Consider the following 19,274-nt stretch of genomic DNA (forward strand, 5'->3'; position numbering starts at 1 on the left):
TACAGACCAAGTCAGCTATATCCTAAGGGCAATAAAAAGGCGACCAAGCAAAGAAATAAAAAATTTAAAACAAGATAAAACAAGCCAGAAGGAAAACTGTATTAATAGGTATTTTTTTCCTTGCTGTACTGAGGTATAATTGAAAAATGAAATTGTAAATATTTAAAGTATACAATGTGATGATTTGATATAAGCATATATTATGAAAGATTTTCCCATGAAGTTAGTTAAGACATCTGTCTCACAAATTTATCTTTTTTTTTTCTTGCAAAGAACATTTAAGTATGACCCTTTTAGCAAATTTCAATTATATCATAAGGTGTTATCAACCATAGTTACCATGTTATACATTAGAGCCTCAGATCTTATTTTATAATGAAAGATGATTATATACATATATACTTTACCAATCTCTCCCTATTTCCTTCAAGCCATAACCTCTCACAACCACTATGCTACTCTGTTTTAATGAGTTTGATTTTTATTTGTTTGTTTTTGACTCCATGGATAATTGATACCATTAGTATTTGTCTTTTTCCATATGGCTTATTTCAGTCAGTATAATACCCTCCAAGTTCATCCACGTTTCAAAAATGACAGGATTTCCTTTTTTAAAAGCTGAATAATATTCCTGTGTGTGTGTACACAAACCACATCTTTATCCATTTATCCATTAATGGAGTCTTAGGTTGTCTCCACACCTTGGTTATAGTAAACAACACTGCAATTGGAGAGCAGATACTTCTGAGATAATGACTTCATTTACTCTGGATACATGCGGACAAGTGGATGGTTGCATCTTTCATTTATGTATTGTTCTCTTGACCTCACTGGACAACAACAGTCTTATTTGTAGTAACGATATTATTTTGAAGTTACTTATATATGTTCTGACATGAAGAAATCATTGTTAACTTCAATTAAGAATTTCAGTGTAAGATGAAAGAAGTCTAAAGATAAGTAAAGATCCTGTAATCCTATGAATAGGAAATAGTATGAATTCATGGGTTAAAAAGTTCAAAATTTCTCTTTCTAAAAAAATTTTCTATATCTTCACACTGAATATACCTAAAGTAACAATACTGTCACATTAGAATTGTTACTCCAGAATTAGGCTGGATATCCTCCAAAGCCCTACTCTTGGAGAAATGTCACTATTTTACCCATTTGGTAGCTCTCTAGAAGACCTCACCAACAAGGCTTTCTTTATTTGATCTGACCTGGAGCTCACCTATTGTATACAACCTTTTCCCCACTGGAGGTATTTGTTGACAATAGTCAGAGGCAGTTGCTGAACACTGTAGCTGTCTGAGGTCTTGGTAGACAAAACTAGCTAGACTGACCAAGAAAAAGAGAGAAGACCCAAATTACTAAAATTAGAAATCAAAAAGAGGATATTACCAATGACCTTATTAAAAGCATTATAAGAGAATACTATAAAAATGATCTATTAACAAATTAGATAACATAGATGAAATGGACGAAAGTTCCAGGAAGCACAAACTACTGAAACTGATGAAATAGAAATCTGAATATATCTATAACAAAAAGACTGAATCAATAATCAAAAAACTGCCCGCAAGGATAAACCCAGGAGTACATGATTTTCCTGTTACATTTAAAGAACTAGCCCCAATCCTTTACAAATTCTTCCAAATAATATGAGAGAACCCTTCCCAATGCATCCTAGGAATCTAGTATTACCCTGAAACCATAAAACAAAGACATCAAAAGAAAACTATAGACCAATATCTTATGAATATAGATGAAAAAATCCTCAATAAAACACCAGCAAACAGAATCCAACAACATACACAAAAAGTATACACTATAGCCAAGTAATAACTATCCCAGAAATGCAGTGTTGGTCCAGTGTACAAAAAAAAAACAATCAATATTAAATACTACATTAACAAAATGAAATTCAGAAAAAGCATCTGAGAAAAGTCCAACATCCTTTTATGATAAAAATGTTCAACCTAAGAACAGAAAAAAATCTTCCTCAATCTGACAAAGAACATTTACAAAAACCCTACATTTAACATCATACTAAATAGTGAAAAACTAAAAGTTTTCCCCTTAAAATCAGGGATAAAACATAGATGTTTGCTTTTGCCAGTTCTGTTCACAATCTACTATATGTTCTAGCCAGGGAAATAATGCAAAAGTGTTAAAAAAAAAAAAAGTAAAGACACTCAGATTGGCAATGAAGAAATTATCTCTATTTGTAGATGACAAGATTTTTGTATGTATAAATCCTAAGGAATCCACTAAAAAAAAATTAATACTAATCAACTAGTTTAATAAGTTTGCAGGATACAAGGTTAATATATAAAAACCAATCATGTAAGTGTATACTAGCAATGAACAATTCAGAAATGAAATCAAAATAATTCCACTTAAATAGTATCAAAAATAATAAATTATTTAGGAATTTGACAAAAGAAGTGTAGTACTTGTACACTGCAAACTATAAAACATCATTGAAAAAAATTAAAAACCTAAATAAATGTAAGGACATACTGTAAGATGTAATATTGTTAAGATATCAATAGAACCTCTGTCAAAATCCCAGATGGGGAGATTAATAAGTTGATCCTAAAATTCATAGAGACCTGAAAAGGACACAAAATAGCCAAAACCATCCTATAAAAGGAAAACAGAGACTTACACACTGAATTTCAAAACTTATCATGACAACTACGGCAGTCAATGCCATGAACTATTAGTATAAGGACAGGTATGTAAATTAATGAAATAGGAAAGTCCTGAAATGACCCATACATCTTTGTCAATTAATTTTCAACAGGAATGACAAGAAATTCAATATGGAAAACACAGTCTCTTCAACAAATGGTGCTGACACAACTGGATAGTCACATGCAAAAGAATGAAGTTGACTTCTTATCTCACATGATGACTCAACAGTGATCAAAAGACTCAAATGTAAGAGCTAGAACTATAATACCCTGGGAAGAAAACACTGGTGTAAATCTTCAAGACCTTGGATTATACAATGATTTCTTAGATATGACACTAAAAGTACAAGCAATTAATTTAAAAAGACAAATTGATTTCATCAAAATAAAAAACTGTGCTTCAAGGATATCATCAAATGAAGAGATAACCTACAGAATGAGAAAATATCTGCAAACCATATATCTGATGAGTTCTAGTATCCAGAACAATTAAAAATTGAGCAAATATTTAAGTAAAGATTTCATCAAAGAAGATAGAGAGGAATAGCCAATAGCAAATGAAAAAACGACTAACATCATTACTCATGTGACGTGAAGTGAAGTCGCTCAGTCGTGTCCGACTCTTTGTGACCCCATGGCTGTAGCCTATCAGGCTCCTCCATCCATGGGATTTTCCAGGCAAGAGTGCTGGAGTGGATTACCATTTCCTTCTCCAGGGGATCTTCCCAACCCAGGAATCGAACCCGGGTCTCCTGCATTGCAGGCAGACACTTTACCATCTGAGCCACAGAGCAGCCCCATCATTACTCATAGAGAAATGCAAATCAAAACCATGAGATACACATTATACCCACTGAAAAGGTTATAATGAAAAAGGCAGACAATAAATACTTTTGATTAAAATGCAGAACCATAAGAACCTCTATTTTTTTGCTAAGCATGAAGAGTGGTGCAGCTGTTTTGGAAAAGTCTGGCAGTTCCTCAGAAAGTTAAACAGCATTACCAAAGACTGTCAATGCCATTCCTAGGTATATACCCAAGAGAAGTGAAAATATATGTCTATACAAAAACATGTACACAGATATTTTTAGCAGCCAAAAAGTAGAAATAACCAAAATGTCTATGAACTGATAAATAGAGAAAATGTAGTATATATACACAATGGAATATTATTCAGTCATAAAAAAGAAATAAAGTACTGATTACTGTGATGACAAAGTCAAACCTTTAAAACATTATAAGATATAAGAATAAAATCCTACCTAAGGAGCCAAAAGACCTGTACTCCGAAAACTATCAGACACTGACGAAAGAAAGCAAAGATGACAAAGATGGAAAGATATACCAAGACATGTTCCAAGATATGTTCTTGGATTAGAAGAATCAATATTATCAAAATGACTATACTACCCAAGGCAATATACAGATTCAAAGCAATCCCTATCAAATTGCCAGTGGCATTTTTCACAGAACTAAAATAAAAAAATATTTAATTTGTATGGATACACAAAAGACCCTGAATAGCCAAAGCAATCCTGAGAAAGAAAAATAAAACTGGAGGAATCAGGCTCCCTGACTTCAGACTATTCTATAAAGTCACAGTTATCAAAACAGTTTGGTACTGGTGCAAAAACAGAAATATATTGACAGATCAATGGAACAGAAATAAAGCCACACATCTATGCTCAATTAATCTATGGCTAAGGAGGCAAGAATATACAATGGAGAAAAGACAGTCTCTTCAATAAGTGGGGCTGGGAAAACTGGACGGCCACATGTAAAAGAATGAAATTAGAACACTCTCTGAAAACATACACAAAAATAAACTTTGAAATGGATTAAAGACCTAAATGTAAAGCTGAACACTGAAAACTCTTAGAGGAAAATACAGGCAGAATACTCTTTAACAAAAATTTTGCAGCAATAGCCTTTTTTGATCCATCTCCTAGTGAAAATAAAAACAAAAAAACAAATGCGACCTAATTAAACTTAAAATCTTCTGTACAGCAAAGGAAACCATAAACAAAATGAAAAGATAACCCACAGAATGGGAGAAAATATTTGCAAAAAAAAGTGACTGACAAGGGATTAATTTCTAATATACAAACAGTTCATGTAGTTCTATATTTTAAAAAAATCAAATGGGCAGAAGATCTAAATAGACATTTCTCCAAAGACATACAGATGGCCAAAAAGCACATGAAAGATGCTCAACATCGCTAATTATTAGAGAAATGCAAGTCAAAACAACAATGAGCAATAACCTTACACCAGTCACAATGGCCATTATCAAAAAATCTATAAACAGTAAATGCTGGAGAGGGTGTGGAGAAAAGGGAACGCTTCTATACTGTTTGTGGGAAATGTAAATTGGTACAGCCATTAGACAGAATAGTATGGAAGTTCCTTAAAAAACTAAAAATGGAACTACCATATGATCCAGCAATCCCATTCCTGGGCATGTATCTGGAGAAAACTAGAATTTGAAAAGATATATGCACCCCGATGTTTACTGCAACACTATTTACAATAGCCAAAACATGGAAGCAACCTAACTGTCCATCGACAGAAGAATGAATGTGAGATATATATATATATATATATATCTATTTATAAGTATATACACAATGGAGTATCACTTGGCTATAGAAAAGAATGAAATAATGCCATCTGCAGCAACATGGATGGACCTGGAGATTATCATACTAAGTGAAGTCAGTCAGAGAAAGCCAAATATCACATGATATCAGTCATGCGGAATCTAATTTTTAAAAATGATTTACAAAACAAAGAAGCTTGGGATTAACATACACACACTACTATATACAGAAGACCAGCAAAGCACAGGAAACTGCTCAGTATCCTGCAATGATCTATATGGGAGAAGAATCTGAAAAAGAGTGAACATATGTACAAGTGAATCACTATGCTGGACACCTGAAACTAAGACAACATTGTAAACCAACTGTACTCTGCTAAAAATTAAAAACAAAATTTAAAGACCACACGTTATGCTAAGTGGAAAAGGCCAGACAGACAGGTTAAATATTGTATGATTCTATTAATATGAAATGCCCAGAGGAGGCAAATTTATAGAGACAGAAAGTTGATCAGTAGTCGTCATTTAGGGGAGAGAAGAATGGAAAGTGACTAACCAGTGGCTATGAGGTTTATATTTGGGCATGACGAAAATGTTGCACAACTTCATGAATACACTAATGTACTGTATTGTATACTAAAAGGGTGAATTTTATAGTGTGTGAATTATATCTAAATTTTAAAAGGTCACTACATAACCAAGTGACTTCAAGGTGATTTCCTACATGAAGTGGATACTAAAAACGCACATTTCTTTCGACAGAGGCCTTTCAATTACAGTTAGAATTTTCACACTGTAGCCTCATTTCAACATGACTCAAAATTTGGCTAATTGTTAAATAACAAATCAGAGAAATTGTAGTAAAAATATTTGCCTATGCAACATATTTTTAAAATGCTTCAACCTCTTTGGACTTCTAACTGTAAAAAAGAAAAGAAATGTAAGCTAGAAACTAGATCAGCTATTCAAACTTATGCAAGAGTAGAAAACTAGCAAAATAATTTAAATGTATACAACAAATAAATTGGTACAACATTAAAAAATAAGAAACATTTCAATTTGCAAACTAATACAAACAGGTAATAATCATCGATGGATGTGCTAAGCCGTTAAGTGAAAGTTTTCTAGGAAACTTTATGATGGGTGGATCAAGCCAAAAACTTCTGAAATGAACACTGATAATATCACTATAAATGGAACAAAGCAGATATTATGTCTCTCATGATGGGTCTAAAGAAGTAAGATTATTTCATGACCACTTATGAAGCATTCTGCTAAAGTACATGTATATATACATATTTAAGTCTCTAACTACCAGTGTCTAAATGATATTAGTGGCAGAGGAACAAGTTAAGCAAGTGTGCACAGTCAAATCCAGAGTGTGGGAAATTTTACAAAGCAAATCAAAATCATACAGTCTAACAAATTCCTTAAAAAGAGGGGAAACTATTCACAAGAAGCTTGTGAATCATATACTTTATCTTACAAACTGGGACACTTTTGAAAATAAAAGGAAGTTTTATCAATAATTATGTTAGATGATAGGCTTGAACTAGGGCCTATTGAAAAGTCTCAGTCAAATGCAAGATACAGACTTTCTTTTTTTCAGTGTTTTTTCACTCTCTGTGTATATTGGAAATAGGATCCAGTTAGGGAATTTTAAATGTGGTCTGAACATTAAATGATATTCAAGAACCACTCAATTTTGAAATGAAGGATAATGCTACTGTGACTAGGTTTTGTTTAAAACAAAAAGTCCTTATCTGTTAGCGCTATACATCAGAGTGAATGTAGCTGAGATGATATGACATCTGTTTTGCTTTAAAACAGTGGCAGGGGTGGGGTTAGAAAGTGTGGCAAGGAGGATATATGTAATAGTATTGGCAAAATGTTGATAAATATTGAGGCTGTGTGATGAGTTCCTGGGGATTCATTATCCTGTACTCTCCATTTATGTATATTGGAAATTTTTTTAATAATATACAGTTTCTTTAAAAGTTTAATATCACCTAGCATGGCAGAGACAGTTCTGGCTTTGACTTTCTTATAATGACAGATAGCAGTCCCACAACTCCTACTTGCCAAAAAAATACTGGTTAGGCTTAGTCCATAAAATGGACATCTCAAAGGGAGATCTTTAAAGGAGGAACAAATGGCTTGGCTCAAAGGAAATGTAAAAATTCATTCTGATTTTCCCACTGGAAGATGCTCTCAGAGTTGTTTCTGGACTCACAGTGGGTGGTTACGGTGCACGCTCGCACTGGGATTTATAACAATTCAGTGATGAGAGTCACATAGCTTTGAACATTAAAAAGAGTCAGCAGCCCCAATTTGAGATTATCCTTCATTGTTGTTGTTTAGTAATTTCAGTCATGTCTGACTCTTCGTGACCCCATGGACCATAGCCCACCAGGCTCCTCTGTCCATAGGATTCTCCAGGCAAGAATACTGGAGTGGGTTGCTATTTCCTCCTCCAGGGGATATTCCCGACCCAGGGATAAAACCCATGTCTCCTGCATTGCAGGCAGATTCTTTTCCTGCTGAGCCACCAGGGAAGCCCTCTGACCCTGTTACCAGGAGTTTTTCAAGGCCTAAGGATAGAGAAACAATAAACAAGCTGCAATAAAAATAAAATCTCATACCATGAAAATAAATATTCTTCATATTTGGCAAATAATAATTTTAACTTTTGCCAGATATGAAATAAAATTTTATAGGGTAGGAGAAACTTCATAAGCTGTATCTGAGTGATATATGGTATGCCATTGGTTAAGTGTCTATTTGAATCATGTACTTCAAGCATATTTTTTGTTTTTGGGGGGGACTGCTGTAAGTATGAGTAGCCCAAAGCCAAAATACCATCTAAATAACTCCTCATTTTTACTTTGAAATTCCAGACCAAGTTAAGCAAAAGTATACAGACTGGCCTTTAAAATGTCTTAATATTTGTAGCACATCTTTTAATAGTTTTGTACTTGCCTCTTATTTAGACCAGTGAGACAAATTACAGTTTTTTCTTAGACCCCAGCCCCATCAACATTCATCATTTTCAAATGCAAAATAATGTAATTTAGCAAAGTTTTAATATAAAATCTGACATATAGAAATAAATTCTGTTTCAGACACAATGGCATTTATAGGAATCAAAGAAAAGCCTTCATGGGAAAAATAACAGGTATTATAAAAATTAAATCAATTTCAAAGGATGTGAAATATAGTTTGCAAGAAACTTTAAGAAATGTAAACAGAACTGTCATTTTCACAAGATCTTTGGTGGTTTAGAAGTTCCAGCCACCAAGTCTAAGAGGAGGTCTGCTTTACAAACACAAGGCAGTGTCACTGAATTCCTGAGAAAAATGTTATTACCAACACCAGCTCAAGATGTCTTAATGTTCATCTTCTTTCTGATTAAAGGCACCTAAATCAATTTTTTTTTAAAAGATGAAACATGAGATGTTAGGATAAATAGAATATTACTTTACACCTAAAGCAATGAAGGAGACCCCGGTTTGATTCCTGGGTTGGGAAGATCTGCTGGAGAAGGGATATACTCTAGTATTCTTGGGCTTCCCTTGTGGTTCAACTCGCCTGCAATGTGGGAGACCTAGGTTCGATCCCTATGTTGGGAAGATCCCCTGGAGAAGTGAGAGGCAAGCAGTTCCAGTATCCTGGCCTGGCGAATTTCATGGACATGCAGTTGCAAAGAGTTGGACATGACTGAGCGACTTTCACTTCACTTCACTTCAAAGCAGTCAACTATAAGTTTGAGTCATGTCTTATGAATCAACAACTTGGATCCTCCAATCTATCATTTGTGAAAGTGGGTTTATGGCCATAAGGTACACACCATGAAATTTTTGGATCATAACTATCATAGAAAACCAAGCCACATTTTCATATTGAAACAGTAACTTTGATAGATTATTAATAGTTGATTTAGAACCCCCTCTACCAATGTCCCAGAGGGAGAACCTATGTTAACATATACTTAAACCATACCAGTTAGAGTAACAGTCAATGAAATTACAAATTTGGTTAGCAGTGGGTTACTGCAATGAACAGACAATATTTCCATAAGCTCAGTAAACTATTTTGTAATTTGGTGGACACAGGAGAAAGGAGACTAAAAGAAGTGCAAAATTAAACTGTGACTAAAATAGTTACATAGGATTTCAGTGCAGCACTGTGAATTTTCCTGTTATCAATACTAACACGATGGCCAAGCACACAAAAAGAGCGAGCCTGCAGCGAGTGGACACACAAATATTTTCAAGTTTATAGTATGGTCCAGTTTGTGGATATACACAGACTTCCAGCAATCTGCTTCTAACTCATAGCTACACTGTCCAAAGGTACAAAATATTACTGAGTGCACCTTCCTCAAAGTATCCATGTTAGCAAATACAAGATCCTATCGCAGGTTTGTGAAGTGGGCATTTTGAGCCCTATTTTATAAACATGAAAACGCAAGTTCGACTCTTTACCCTCAAGCCAATGGTCAGCCTTTTTTAGCAGCGGAGAAAGAGAGGCCCCCCCAGAGGCACTTACTCTTCGTTCAGGGCGCAGCGCCGGTTGGTGAGCATGCCATACTTCCTTAACGTCTCGGTGAGCTCCGAGTACAGCTTGTCGGCCAGAGAGACTGGGATGCCTTCCCACACCAGGATGAGAATCACGATCACTGCAGCCTCACAGGTGTGGCCAGCTCGCTCCCGCACCAAGCACAGTAGCTTCTCCTCGCTGCAGCTTCTGCGAACCACCTGTTCGGGTCACCATTCCACCCCAACACCCCCACCCCAACCAAAACAAAACAAGGGTCACTTGCAGCAGAGGAGAGCATTGATTGATGTCTGTATATTTTCTCACATCTGGTCACAATTAGGTTGACATCTATCATCACATGCCACCTGCCTTTTGTTGCCCATCTATGACGCTGGGGCTTACCCTGGGGTCAGAACCAGGAGAGATGCAAATGCAGGCAGTGTGTAGCAGCCCCTCCCCAGGACACTGCAGGCAATGCTCCCTGCATTAAAGCCAGAGCTACAGGGGCAAGACTTTTAAGTTCCAGGGCTTCAAAAATGACAAGATAAAGATTAACTGCAGATTTTTAAAGGATTAGGACCTCACATGCAGGGAAGAATTATACTTCTAGTAGGCACCTGAACAGACCTCCTCCTCGCCATTAAGTTCTTTCAATTAAGTACAGTTTGTACATGGTTTTAAACTGCCTTTTTCTTAAGAGATGACAAAATGATAAATGTAAGCTATATTCCTTTCAACTGGCATAAACGACTGTCTGATCTGGGCAACCCAATTCTCAGGGTTAGGTGAATGAATTAAAACGCCCATGACTGAGGATCAAAGGCCTTGTCAAGTCACACTTACCCATTTGGCAATAGGACATCCCTGAGAACTTTTGCCTTCTTTACCAGTATAGATGACTCTTTCAATCCTAATAGCTTTACCCTTCTGTCCAAACCTTAAAGAAATCCACAGAAACACACACACACATAGAATTAGCAAATGAATCTGAGAGGCAACCAAAATACTGAACATTTGAGCATGATTTTATTCTATGATCACATCCTGAGAAATGAATAGTTTATCAAAAAAACCCAGAACTAAGCCAAGGAAACTGGATAACAGACTTTAAGCCTTGTATCTCTTTAGTATCAAAATATATTGATAATTGTAATGAACTGTTTTGAAATTATATGTTGGGTAAAAATAATGGGGAAACTTATTTTTATACATAATTTCACAAAGCACAAAACTTTTCCAAGTTTATTAAATTTAGTCTTTCAAGATATATACTATTTGATTTGTCCTTTGCTGAATTTAACTATTTTAAAACTTGGGGAATCTTAATAGATTTTAGTTAGAATCTATTCCTCTAAGAATCTCTCTCACGTTGTTTAAAAGGCTGTCAAATAACTAGTATCCAGCAATTTTGAAACTATGGAATAATTCTAGAAACAGATTATACTTTCCCTTATGACCAAGACACTACTTACTACTTGCTAATAAAAGAGGGCACTTAGGAAAATTCACTATTTTTGCCAGGCTATGAGATGATTATTTAGTGAATTTCTATATGCTAATTTAGAAATAAATGATTTAGAATTGGGGCAACAATGATACAGAATATGTCCTTGCTGCCCAGAATGCTTCCTAATGTATTTTAATGATAAAACTGCCTACCTCTTAAAGAAAAGGCACCCCAGCATAACAGCAGCTCAGCGCTGTTGACACCTATATGAACGTCTCTCTCTGCACTGATTATCTCAGAATCTTCTACATGCAGGAGTAACCATGTAGATTCAGGTAAATACTTGCATACTTATGACTAACAGTTAAACATAAATGTAGCTATAAATAGAATCTGTTCTATTTCTATTCAGTATATCATTCTTGCTTTCTGCTCATACCAGTGGACAATTTCCTTAGAGATAGCTACTCGTTTACAACTCGAGGTGAACTGAACTCAATGGTTCCTTTCTTATACCACCTTTCCCCTCTTTCTGACACTTTATCATCAAGTGGGAAAACCAGAGCGGGGCCTCTCTTTGCAGCCTGCGCCAGCACCTTTATGCCTGGCAGGCTGGCTGGCTGGCTGGTTCTTGTCCATGCCTGGGTTTTCTGGCATCCATCTCAAAGTGGGCAGCCTGTGCCAGCTTGCAGACTATTAGTCCTGTCAAATATTGTGACTCTCTGGTGAATAGCACAGTGTGTAGCGTTGGCAACCCTGGAATAGCTAAGCTTACTAATAATTACTCAGTTTACAATTGTTTACTGCTTTGTATGTGAAAGCTGGAAAAATTCTGACATATACAAAAGGATAACCGTTCATCTGCCCTGTGCCTTTGTGTTAATTACCTTTCTTCCATGATTTCTCTAATAGCTGCCACATTAGGACCTGCTCCTAGATGGGTATAAAAAGGACCTTCATCTTTTTCAATAATTTGCTCTGTTGAGATAATAGAAGATTATTATTTTAGACCTCAATTATACTAAATATAAAGGCTATATCCACAAAGCTTATCCCCCAACTGTACAGTAAGGGCCCTAAATGTGACTTTAAACATTTTTTTTTCCTTTAAAATGAATTGACGGACTAATCTATTAAAAAAAATGTGCGAAATAATTAAGTATATGTACATTCTGCCTGTCAGATAAAAATATATTAAATACATTTCAGATATGGGATAAGGAGCTATTTTAAACCAAGTAAGTGGAACTAAACAAAGAAAATAGTGAGGGAATTAGAATATATTATATGTAATATCAACTACAATCCAATTTTTTAAACTGAACAAAAAAATTATAGCTTACTAGAAGCCTGCCTGCTATTTGGATGTTAAAAGATTAAAAATAAAATCGCCTGTCCTATCTCACCCCCCAGGACCTTGTTCAGTTTATTATCAAGATACCTTTTTCTCCTCTTCTTTCCCCATAACATTCAATCACTCTGTTTTAAAAATAAGAACACTGAATCCAGATCCATGTCTGTACGTACTTTAGAACAACTTATGATGAGAGAAAACTTGGAGAGAGGATCAGAAAAAAGGAAGAGGCTCTTGCATACCGTCAAAGATGACAAGTGAGGGAAAAAAGGGTTAGTGTGATAGGAGCAAGGCGTGAAGATAAGGATAACTTACCCAGTGTTGTTTATGACATGTGTGGCACGTTAGCCCCATGAGGCAATAATATTAACCACACGCCAAGGGGCAGTATGGATCCTCCCTCCATCCTCCTATAAAATGTGGGGTGTCCCATTGTGAGAAGAATAACATGGTGTGGTGGACTATTAACCACAGTAGTTTAACACTGGTTTTTACAAATGTCTTCTACTGTATCCAACAACACACCTATCAAGCATCTTGAATTTTAACAAAAAGAAGCTCTTTTTTAAAAAAAAAAAAAAGAAAGGGAAATACCATATTTTCTATCAAATAGATGAAATTTTAAAGAGAAAATATTATCAAAATAAATATAAATCACACAATGTTTCAAATGAATACACAGAGAAAGGGCAACTTTATGAGTATTTAGAACTTCAGCATTATAATTTCCCCCAACTCACTGAGGCAGAAGGATGATCATTTCCCCCTTAACTGGAAGTTAACCTTGTAAGACTACTAATACATTCAACCTTGAATTAAAAAAAATATTAAAAGCTCCTACATCAATTTCCATATGGCAGTTACTTGGCCATTTTAATGAGATGATTTTATAGCTTGAGTATCTCTCCAGGAGTTGATACACAAAGAGTTAAATAGATTTATTAGTCTAAAACAGATACCTTTATATTTTAAAGGGTTTGAAGGTAGGGACAAATGAGCATGCACAATCATTTTAATTTTTTTTTTTTTGAAAAATTGAGTGTAAATGAAGTTCCCTCTTGCACAGCACAAGCATCTGTAATTTAAAGACAAGAAATGTAAGCTTCAGGTTTTTATGAGCCTTCACAAATTGCTGCCAGACTCAAGATTTTTAAAAAAAGAAAGAAAAATCCCATATCTGAAGACAAATTTGCTAATTCTGGATAAATACCATGTGTCTCAGTACATTTCTGGCACTTACCTACACATCTGCATGATGGGAAATCATACTGAGTCTTGACAGGTGTATCAAATAAATTTTTTATAGGCGTATCTAGTAATTTGGAAGGTGACTCTAAAAAATTATTGAGAACAGAACCAGCTGTTCTTTTGGTTGGTGTCTTTTCTGAGGAAGGCGTTGCTTGCTGCTCTAAAGCTGGGGTGTGGCTCTCAAGTTCTGCAGCAGTGGTTTGTCTAGTTAAAACCGTGACTGGCCCTGACATTTCAACTTTTACTTGCTTCTGTGATTTGAGATTAAGAGCCTTATGGTCAAATAATGATTTGACCTGAAATTGATTCAGATGCTGCTCCATGGTCTCAAGGATGCTTCGCGGCTGCGCACTGTCACAGCTGGGAGGTGGAATCTCTTGCTTGGGTATCTTTTTCCACATTTTATTTTCTGGCTGTGCTGACAGGGGGCGCATACAGGCATGGGGTTTGGATCCAGGCTCGACCTTAATCGGCCTTTGCATCTGACTGCGGCAAGACTCGGCTTGGAGTTTTGTTTGCTGCTGTTCTTGCTTCTGTAAGAGGTGCCACCTCAGAGCAGCGTGCTTTTGAATGTCCTTCTGAGGTGGGGTCTGAACGTGAGTTCCTGTCTGATCGGGTACAGGGAACGCATTTGCTTGGTTTTGCATCAAGTACCTTTGCTGAGCGAGTTGTGCAGCTTGTTGACCAGACACATCTTGGTTCCTACTTTTATATCCCTGCAGAACTGAAGCCTGTTGAGGCTTTTGTTCCTGTTGTTGAAAGCACCTGTGAAGAATATCTTGCTTAGGGGTCACATTATTTGGAAAATATTGCATGTGATGCACATTTGGGGTCTTGTTTCCTGCCAACAGTTCAGAATTTACAGTCTGTTCTTTATTGTCTGGAACCAGTTGTATATGGTTTGAACCAGAAATCTGTACTTTGCTTGCATTTGACTTCAAGATCTGACCATAGGGGGAATTTATACTGTTTATATTCTGTACTTGCTCCAGTCCCATTTTGGGATTATGAGTCTGGAACTCACTTGATTTTGAATATTGATCTTCACCAGGAAAGCATTCTTCTACTTTAACCTGGCTAAAGAATGTTCCTTCTCTTGGCTCATCACTGTTGCCCTGGAGATAAGAAAAGGTCTGGGGCATTTGTTCTTTATTCTTCAGCTGTAATTTTTGCTGCTGTTGGTGGTTTTGAGAGAGATGTGAATTCTGGGGTAGTTGTGTTTGTGCTGCCTGCTTATGAGCCTTATGCTGTAAAAGGTGTGAATTTGAGAAGGGTTCAGTCTCTGAAGTCTGTTGATTCAAGTGCTGTCTTATTGTTGGGGGCATGAGCTTCTCAGTTTGGGGATCTGGTCTCTGTTGGAAATGACATCTCGGGGCACACAGTGACTGCCTGTGAGTGTCCGGTGAAGGCTCCACTTTGGAGAAGTGTGCCTGGAGTGAGGGATTTTGGAGCTGGAGATGCTGGTCCACTGTACCTTGAGACTGCACTTGATTCATCTCAACTTGGTACCTTGGTGGCCCCTGCTCCGGCTGCATTATTTTCTGGATATAAGCCTGCCCTGGGAGCCCCCCAGGCATGTTGGAATTTCCAGTGTATTGTTTGGAGGTCATTTGATGGGAGGGGTTGGGCTGATACTGAAGAATTGACCGCAGGGTTGTCTCATTACATTTTAGATGGGATTCTGCTGGATGATAGTGAGGGGCCTTCAATTCAATCCATCCTGGTTTCAGATAGCGCTGTGTTGGGAGCATGCGGTCACGTGTTTGTTCCTTGTCTTGACTCTTGAGAATCTCTTGCTGTTTGTGCCCCATCAAATGCTGGCAGTGATCCTGTGGATCTCCACCGCTACGAAGAGTCGGTGGGTTAGGCTTGAGATGTTCTGAAAGTTGTCTGGTTTTCTCTGAACCCAATGGAATAGTCATTGTCCCCGGAGTCCGACTGTCATTCTTGTTAACACAATTATTCTGAGGCCTTACTGGAAGCATCAGAGAGGGGTTGGATACATGGGCGGAGGGAGTGGGACTCTGGGGTGGTGGTGCCTCACGTTGACCCTCTATTTTAACTTCCCTTAAAAGAGTTGGGTCACTTTGGTTGGGGTAGTGATGGAGTTCTTTCAAAACCCCATCATTCAGAGTGCTGTTTCCTAGAGAAGGAAGCTGAGGAACCTGTGGAAGAGGAGGAGGGGGAGAAAGAAGCAATTGTGATGGTGGTGGCGTGGTAGTGGCAGAAAAGGAATCCTTAGTGAACACTGAGCTTTGCTTGAAGCAAGCACCATTCATTTCGTTTTGCTTTAAATACCGTTCAGAGCTGCCGCCGGGAGACTGCAAATTGCCACTGGGACCCAAGCAGAATTCTTCACCAGAGCCTAGCTTTGCAGTTCCTTGGATGTTACTGCTTTCTGCTGGAGATGGGCATATCTCAAAAGCGGGCTTCTGCTGTTCTGGTTTCTGAAAGGGGCAGGCCCCGAGCGTTGCAGCTGGTTTACTGGCACCATCTGCCTCACAGCTCTCAGTCGCCGCTGCGGCTGGCTCTGGAGGCAGCTCAGAGTTCGAGGTCTGTGGGAAACTGATCTGCCCTGAGGTATGCGCTGGGTGAGTGACCTCACAGGACAACTCATTAGTAGCCTGACTGTTAATGGCATGTATGTGAGATGTGGTTTTCTGCACCGCGATGGAAACACAATCTGGATAATATTGAGACAGTGTTTTTTCCAGGAGTTCACCGTGTGTGTTTTCCATGGAAGAGGCAGAAACTGTAGCACCATTAGGCATGAGCACGGCCTTGTTCTTGAGAAGTAATACAATGTTCTTGTCGTGGTAGTTAGCACTTTTCCCCTCCTGTTCATTCAGAATCTGAAGCTCTGGGTTTTCAGACCCACCGCCATTGTGTGTTGGAAAACTGGTGAAATCTTTCACTTCATCTTCTTGGGCCGCAGAGCTCACAGATTCCCTCCTACCACTCACATGGGAGACATTTGGTTGACTGCTGCGTTTGTCTGGATTTCCTTCTTGGCTTTCCCCGAAGCTCTTTCTTTCTCCATTAGCCTTTTGGTCTGGTTTCAGTTTCTTGTTCTGATGGAGCCCAGAAAGAGAAGGTTCACTAACTGTGCGTTTTATCCCGCCATTCTGCAGACATCTGGAATACCCTCTACCTTCCTGTATGAAATCCGGACTCACGCGACTCTTCTGGCTTCCTTTCATGTGGGGTATTCCATAATAACTTTTGAAAGACTGCCACTTGCTGTCTCCATTCACTTCCAGATAAGGTCTCTCGGTTAATGGGCTTCCATTCTGGAGCTTTCTTGCCAGAGGTTCTGTCTGGCAAATGGGAGACGGAGATGGTATCAGGAATGGACTTAGTCTGTTGCCCTCAACATGGTGGGTTCTGTCCTGTTCCATCAGGCTTGCTTCGGGGCCATCCAAAAGGCTGCCCTCTGAATGAATTCTAAAGAGCACAGAAACAAAAATTAAAGTACATTAAAATATATCTAACACTAACAGTACACCTTACAGAAAAACTGTGGCCTTAATAATATTGCTATTCCTAGACATAGCAAACTGTGATATTCCTTTTCATGTCTCAGAGTGACAGTCAAGAGCTACTCAGGATATGCTTATTCTTGTCTTCCCAGCAACCCTCAAATATTTATGTTCACCAAAAACAAAGATCAGAATCACCAGCTAATGTGAGAAGTTCATACTATATTAGTAAATATTATCAACTTCCTTCCCTAATAATTTTTCTTGTCCAAAACAGAGGAAGACTACCTCTTTTCTTTCTCCTCTAGCACCTTAGATATCCAATCGCTTGCCAAGTTCTGTCAACTCCATTTCCTGCGTATTCCTTGAATTATCTTCACTGGCATTTAGTGGCCAGATCTACATTATCTTATGGGGCTTCCCTGGTGGCTCAGAGGTTAAAGTGTCTACCTGGAATGTGGGAGACCTGGGTTTGATCCCCGGGTCAGGAAGATCCCCTGGAGAAGGAAATGGCAACCCACTCCAGTACTCTTGCCTGGAGAATCCCATGGAGGGAGGAGCCTGGTGGGCTACAGTCCATGGGGTCGCAGAGTCGGACATGACTAGATTGCTTCACTATCTACTGCAGTAGTTTTTTTAAAGATTTTTCTCCTGAACCCAGCTGTCCTCTTCCCAGTCTTGCAAGGATCCTTCAAACTGCTATCAGAGGGAATGTTCTAAAATGCAAATCTGGTGTCATACCGTTCTTCACACACTTTGGTGGTGGTTTGGTTTCTAAGTTGTGTCCGAGTCCTGCAACCCCATGGACTATAGCCCGCCAGGCTCCTCTGTCCATGGGATTGCCCAGGCAAGAATAATGGAGTGGGTTACCATTTCCTTCTTCAGGAGATCTTCCCAACCCAGGGATCGAACCTGGGTCTCCTGTATTACAGGGAGATTCTTTACCAACTGAGCTATCAGGGAAGCCCGCACACTTTACTAACTCTTATTGCATGCATCAGCAGTTCTCAAACTCTTTACCCAAACACACCTGGAAGACAAGGCACGGTCCCTGCAGTGTTAACATTCCAGGGGATGGCGTATAGGGGTGAAAGTAAATTTATATGCCCATTCTAAGTGATTCTGTATTTTCCTCTATAGGATCCGGCTGCTTCCTTCTTCTGCGAATTCCTGCCTAATAGACATTGTTTTTCATATGCAAGTTTCCATTCTTCTGTCCTCCTACTTGCTCCCACAGATTATACTCCAACCATAACAACAGCTTATAAATACCCAAACACTGTAAGCTGTTTCAGACCTCCACACTGTTGTTTTATCTCCTAGAATGCCTTCCTAGTCCTCTTATCATGCCCAGTGACTTCTGTATCCAGCTAAAACTGTATCAGATCACCTTCTCTAGGGATTCCCTCCTGATTTTCCAGAAAAATTAATCACTCCCATTTCTATTCTTCTTCTTTACCTTATAAATAGTCTACTGCTGAATACATCACATGCAATTGTATCTTGCTTGGTCTCTATTAATGGACTGTGAATTCTTTAAAAATATCCTGCTCTGTTTATTTTTGTGCTTACTATAGAGTAAACATCTAATCAGTTTCACTTAGACTGATATAACTTTATTCACCTTGAGTTCATTTTTTTATTCAGTCATTCATTCAAACATTTTTGAGACCAATATTGATGGACATTTCAAAGTCCAAATAGTAGGGAAAGCAGGATGAAATGGGCACTAAAAATAAAAAATAATCCATTATATAAAGTGAATGCTGCCCCATTTATTATGGAGTCATGCTTTATTTTCCCACAGTTTTTCTCATTAAATTTATTTTAAGGATGTAAGCAGAAAAAGAAATCAAGACTATTTTCCCTTTGGGCTATAAAAAAGGTCTATTAAAATAGCCACTGCTTA

General features: G+C 37.8%; 1 protein-coding gene across 1 annotated transcript in view; it reads right to left on the reverse strand.

Moving 5' to 3' along the window:
- Positions 1-17,284, reverse strand: part of TET2 (tet methylcytosine dioxygenase 2) — a 40,270-nt gene extending 22,986 nt beyond the window's left edge. The window contains exons 1-4 of the mRNA XM_052642158.1: positions 13,879-17,284; positions 12,172-12,262; positions 10,681-10,774; positions 9,847-10,055 (exon numbers count right to left, since the gene is read on the reverse strand). Of these exons, the coding sequence (XP_052498118.1) occupies positions 9,847-10,055; positions 10,681-10,774; positions 12,172-12,262; positions 13,879-17,284 (3,800 nt within the window). The remainder of the gene's footprint in view (positions 1-9,846; positions 10,056-10,680; positions 10,775-12,171; positions 12,263-13,878) is intronic.
- Positions 17,285-19,274: the final 1,990 nt, after the last annotated feature.

The sequence above is a fragment of the Budorcas taxicolor genome, chromosome 6 (genome assembly GCF_023091745.1).
Source record: "Budorcas taxicolor isolate Tak-1 chromosome 6, Takin1.1, whole genome shotgun sequence".
Classification (NCBI taxonomy): Eukaryota; Metazoa; Chordata; class Mammalia; order Artiodactyla; family Bovidae; genus Budorcas; species Budorcas taxicolor.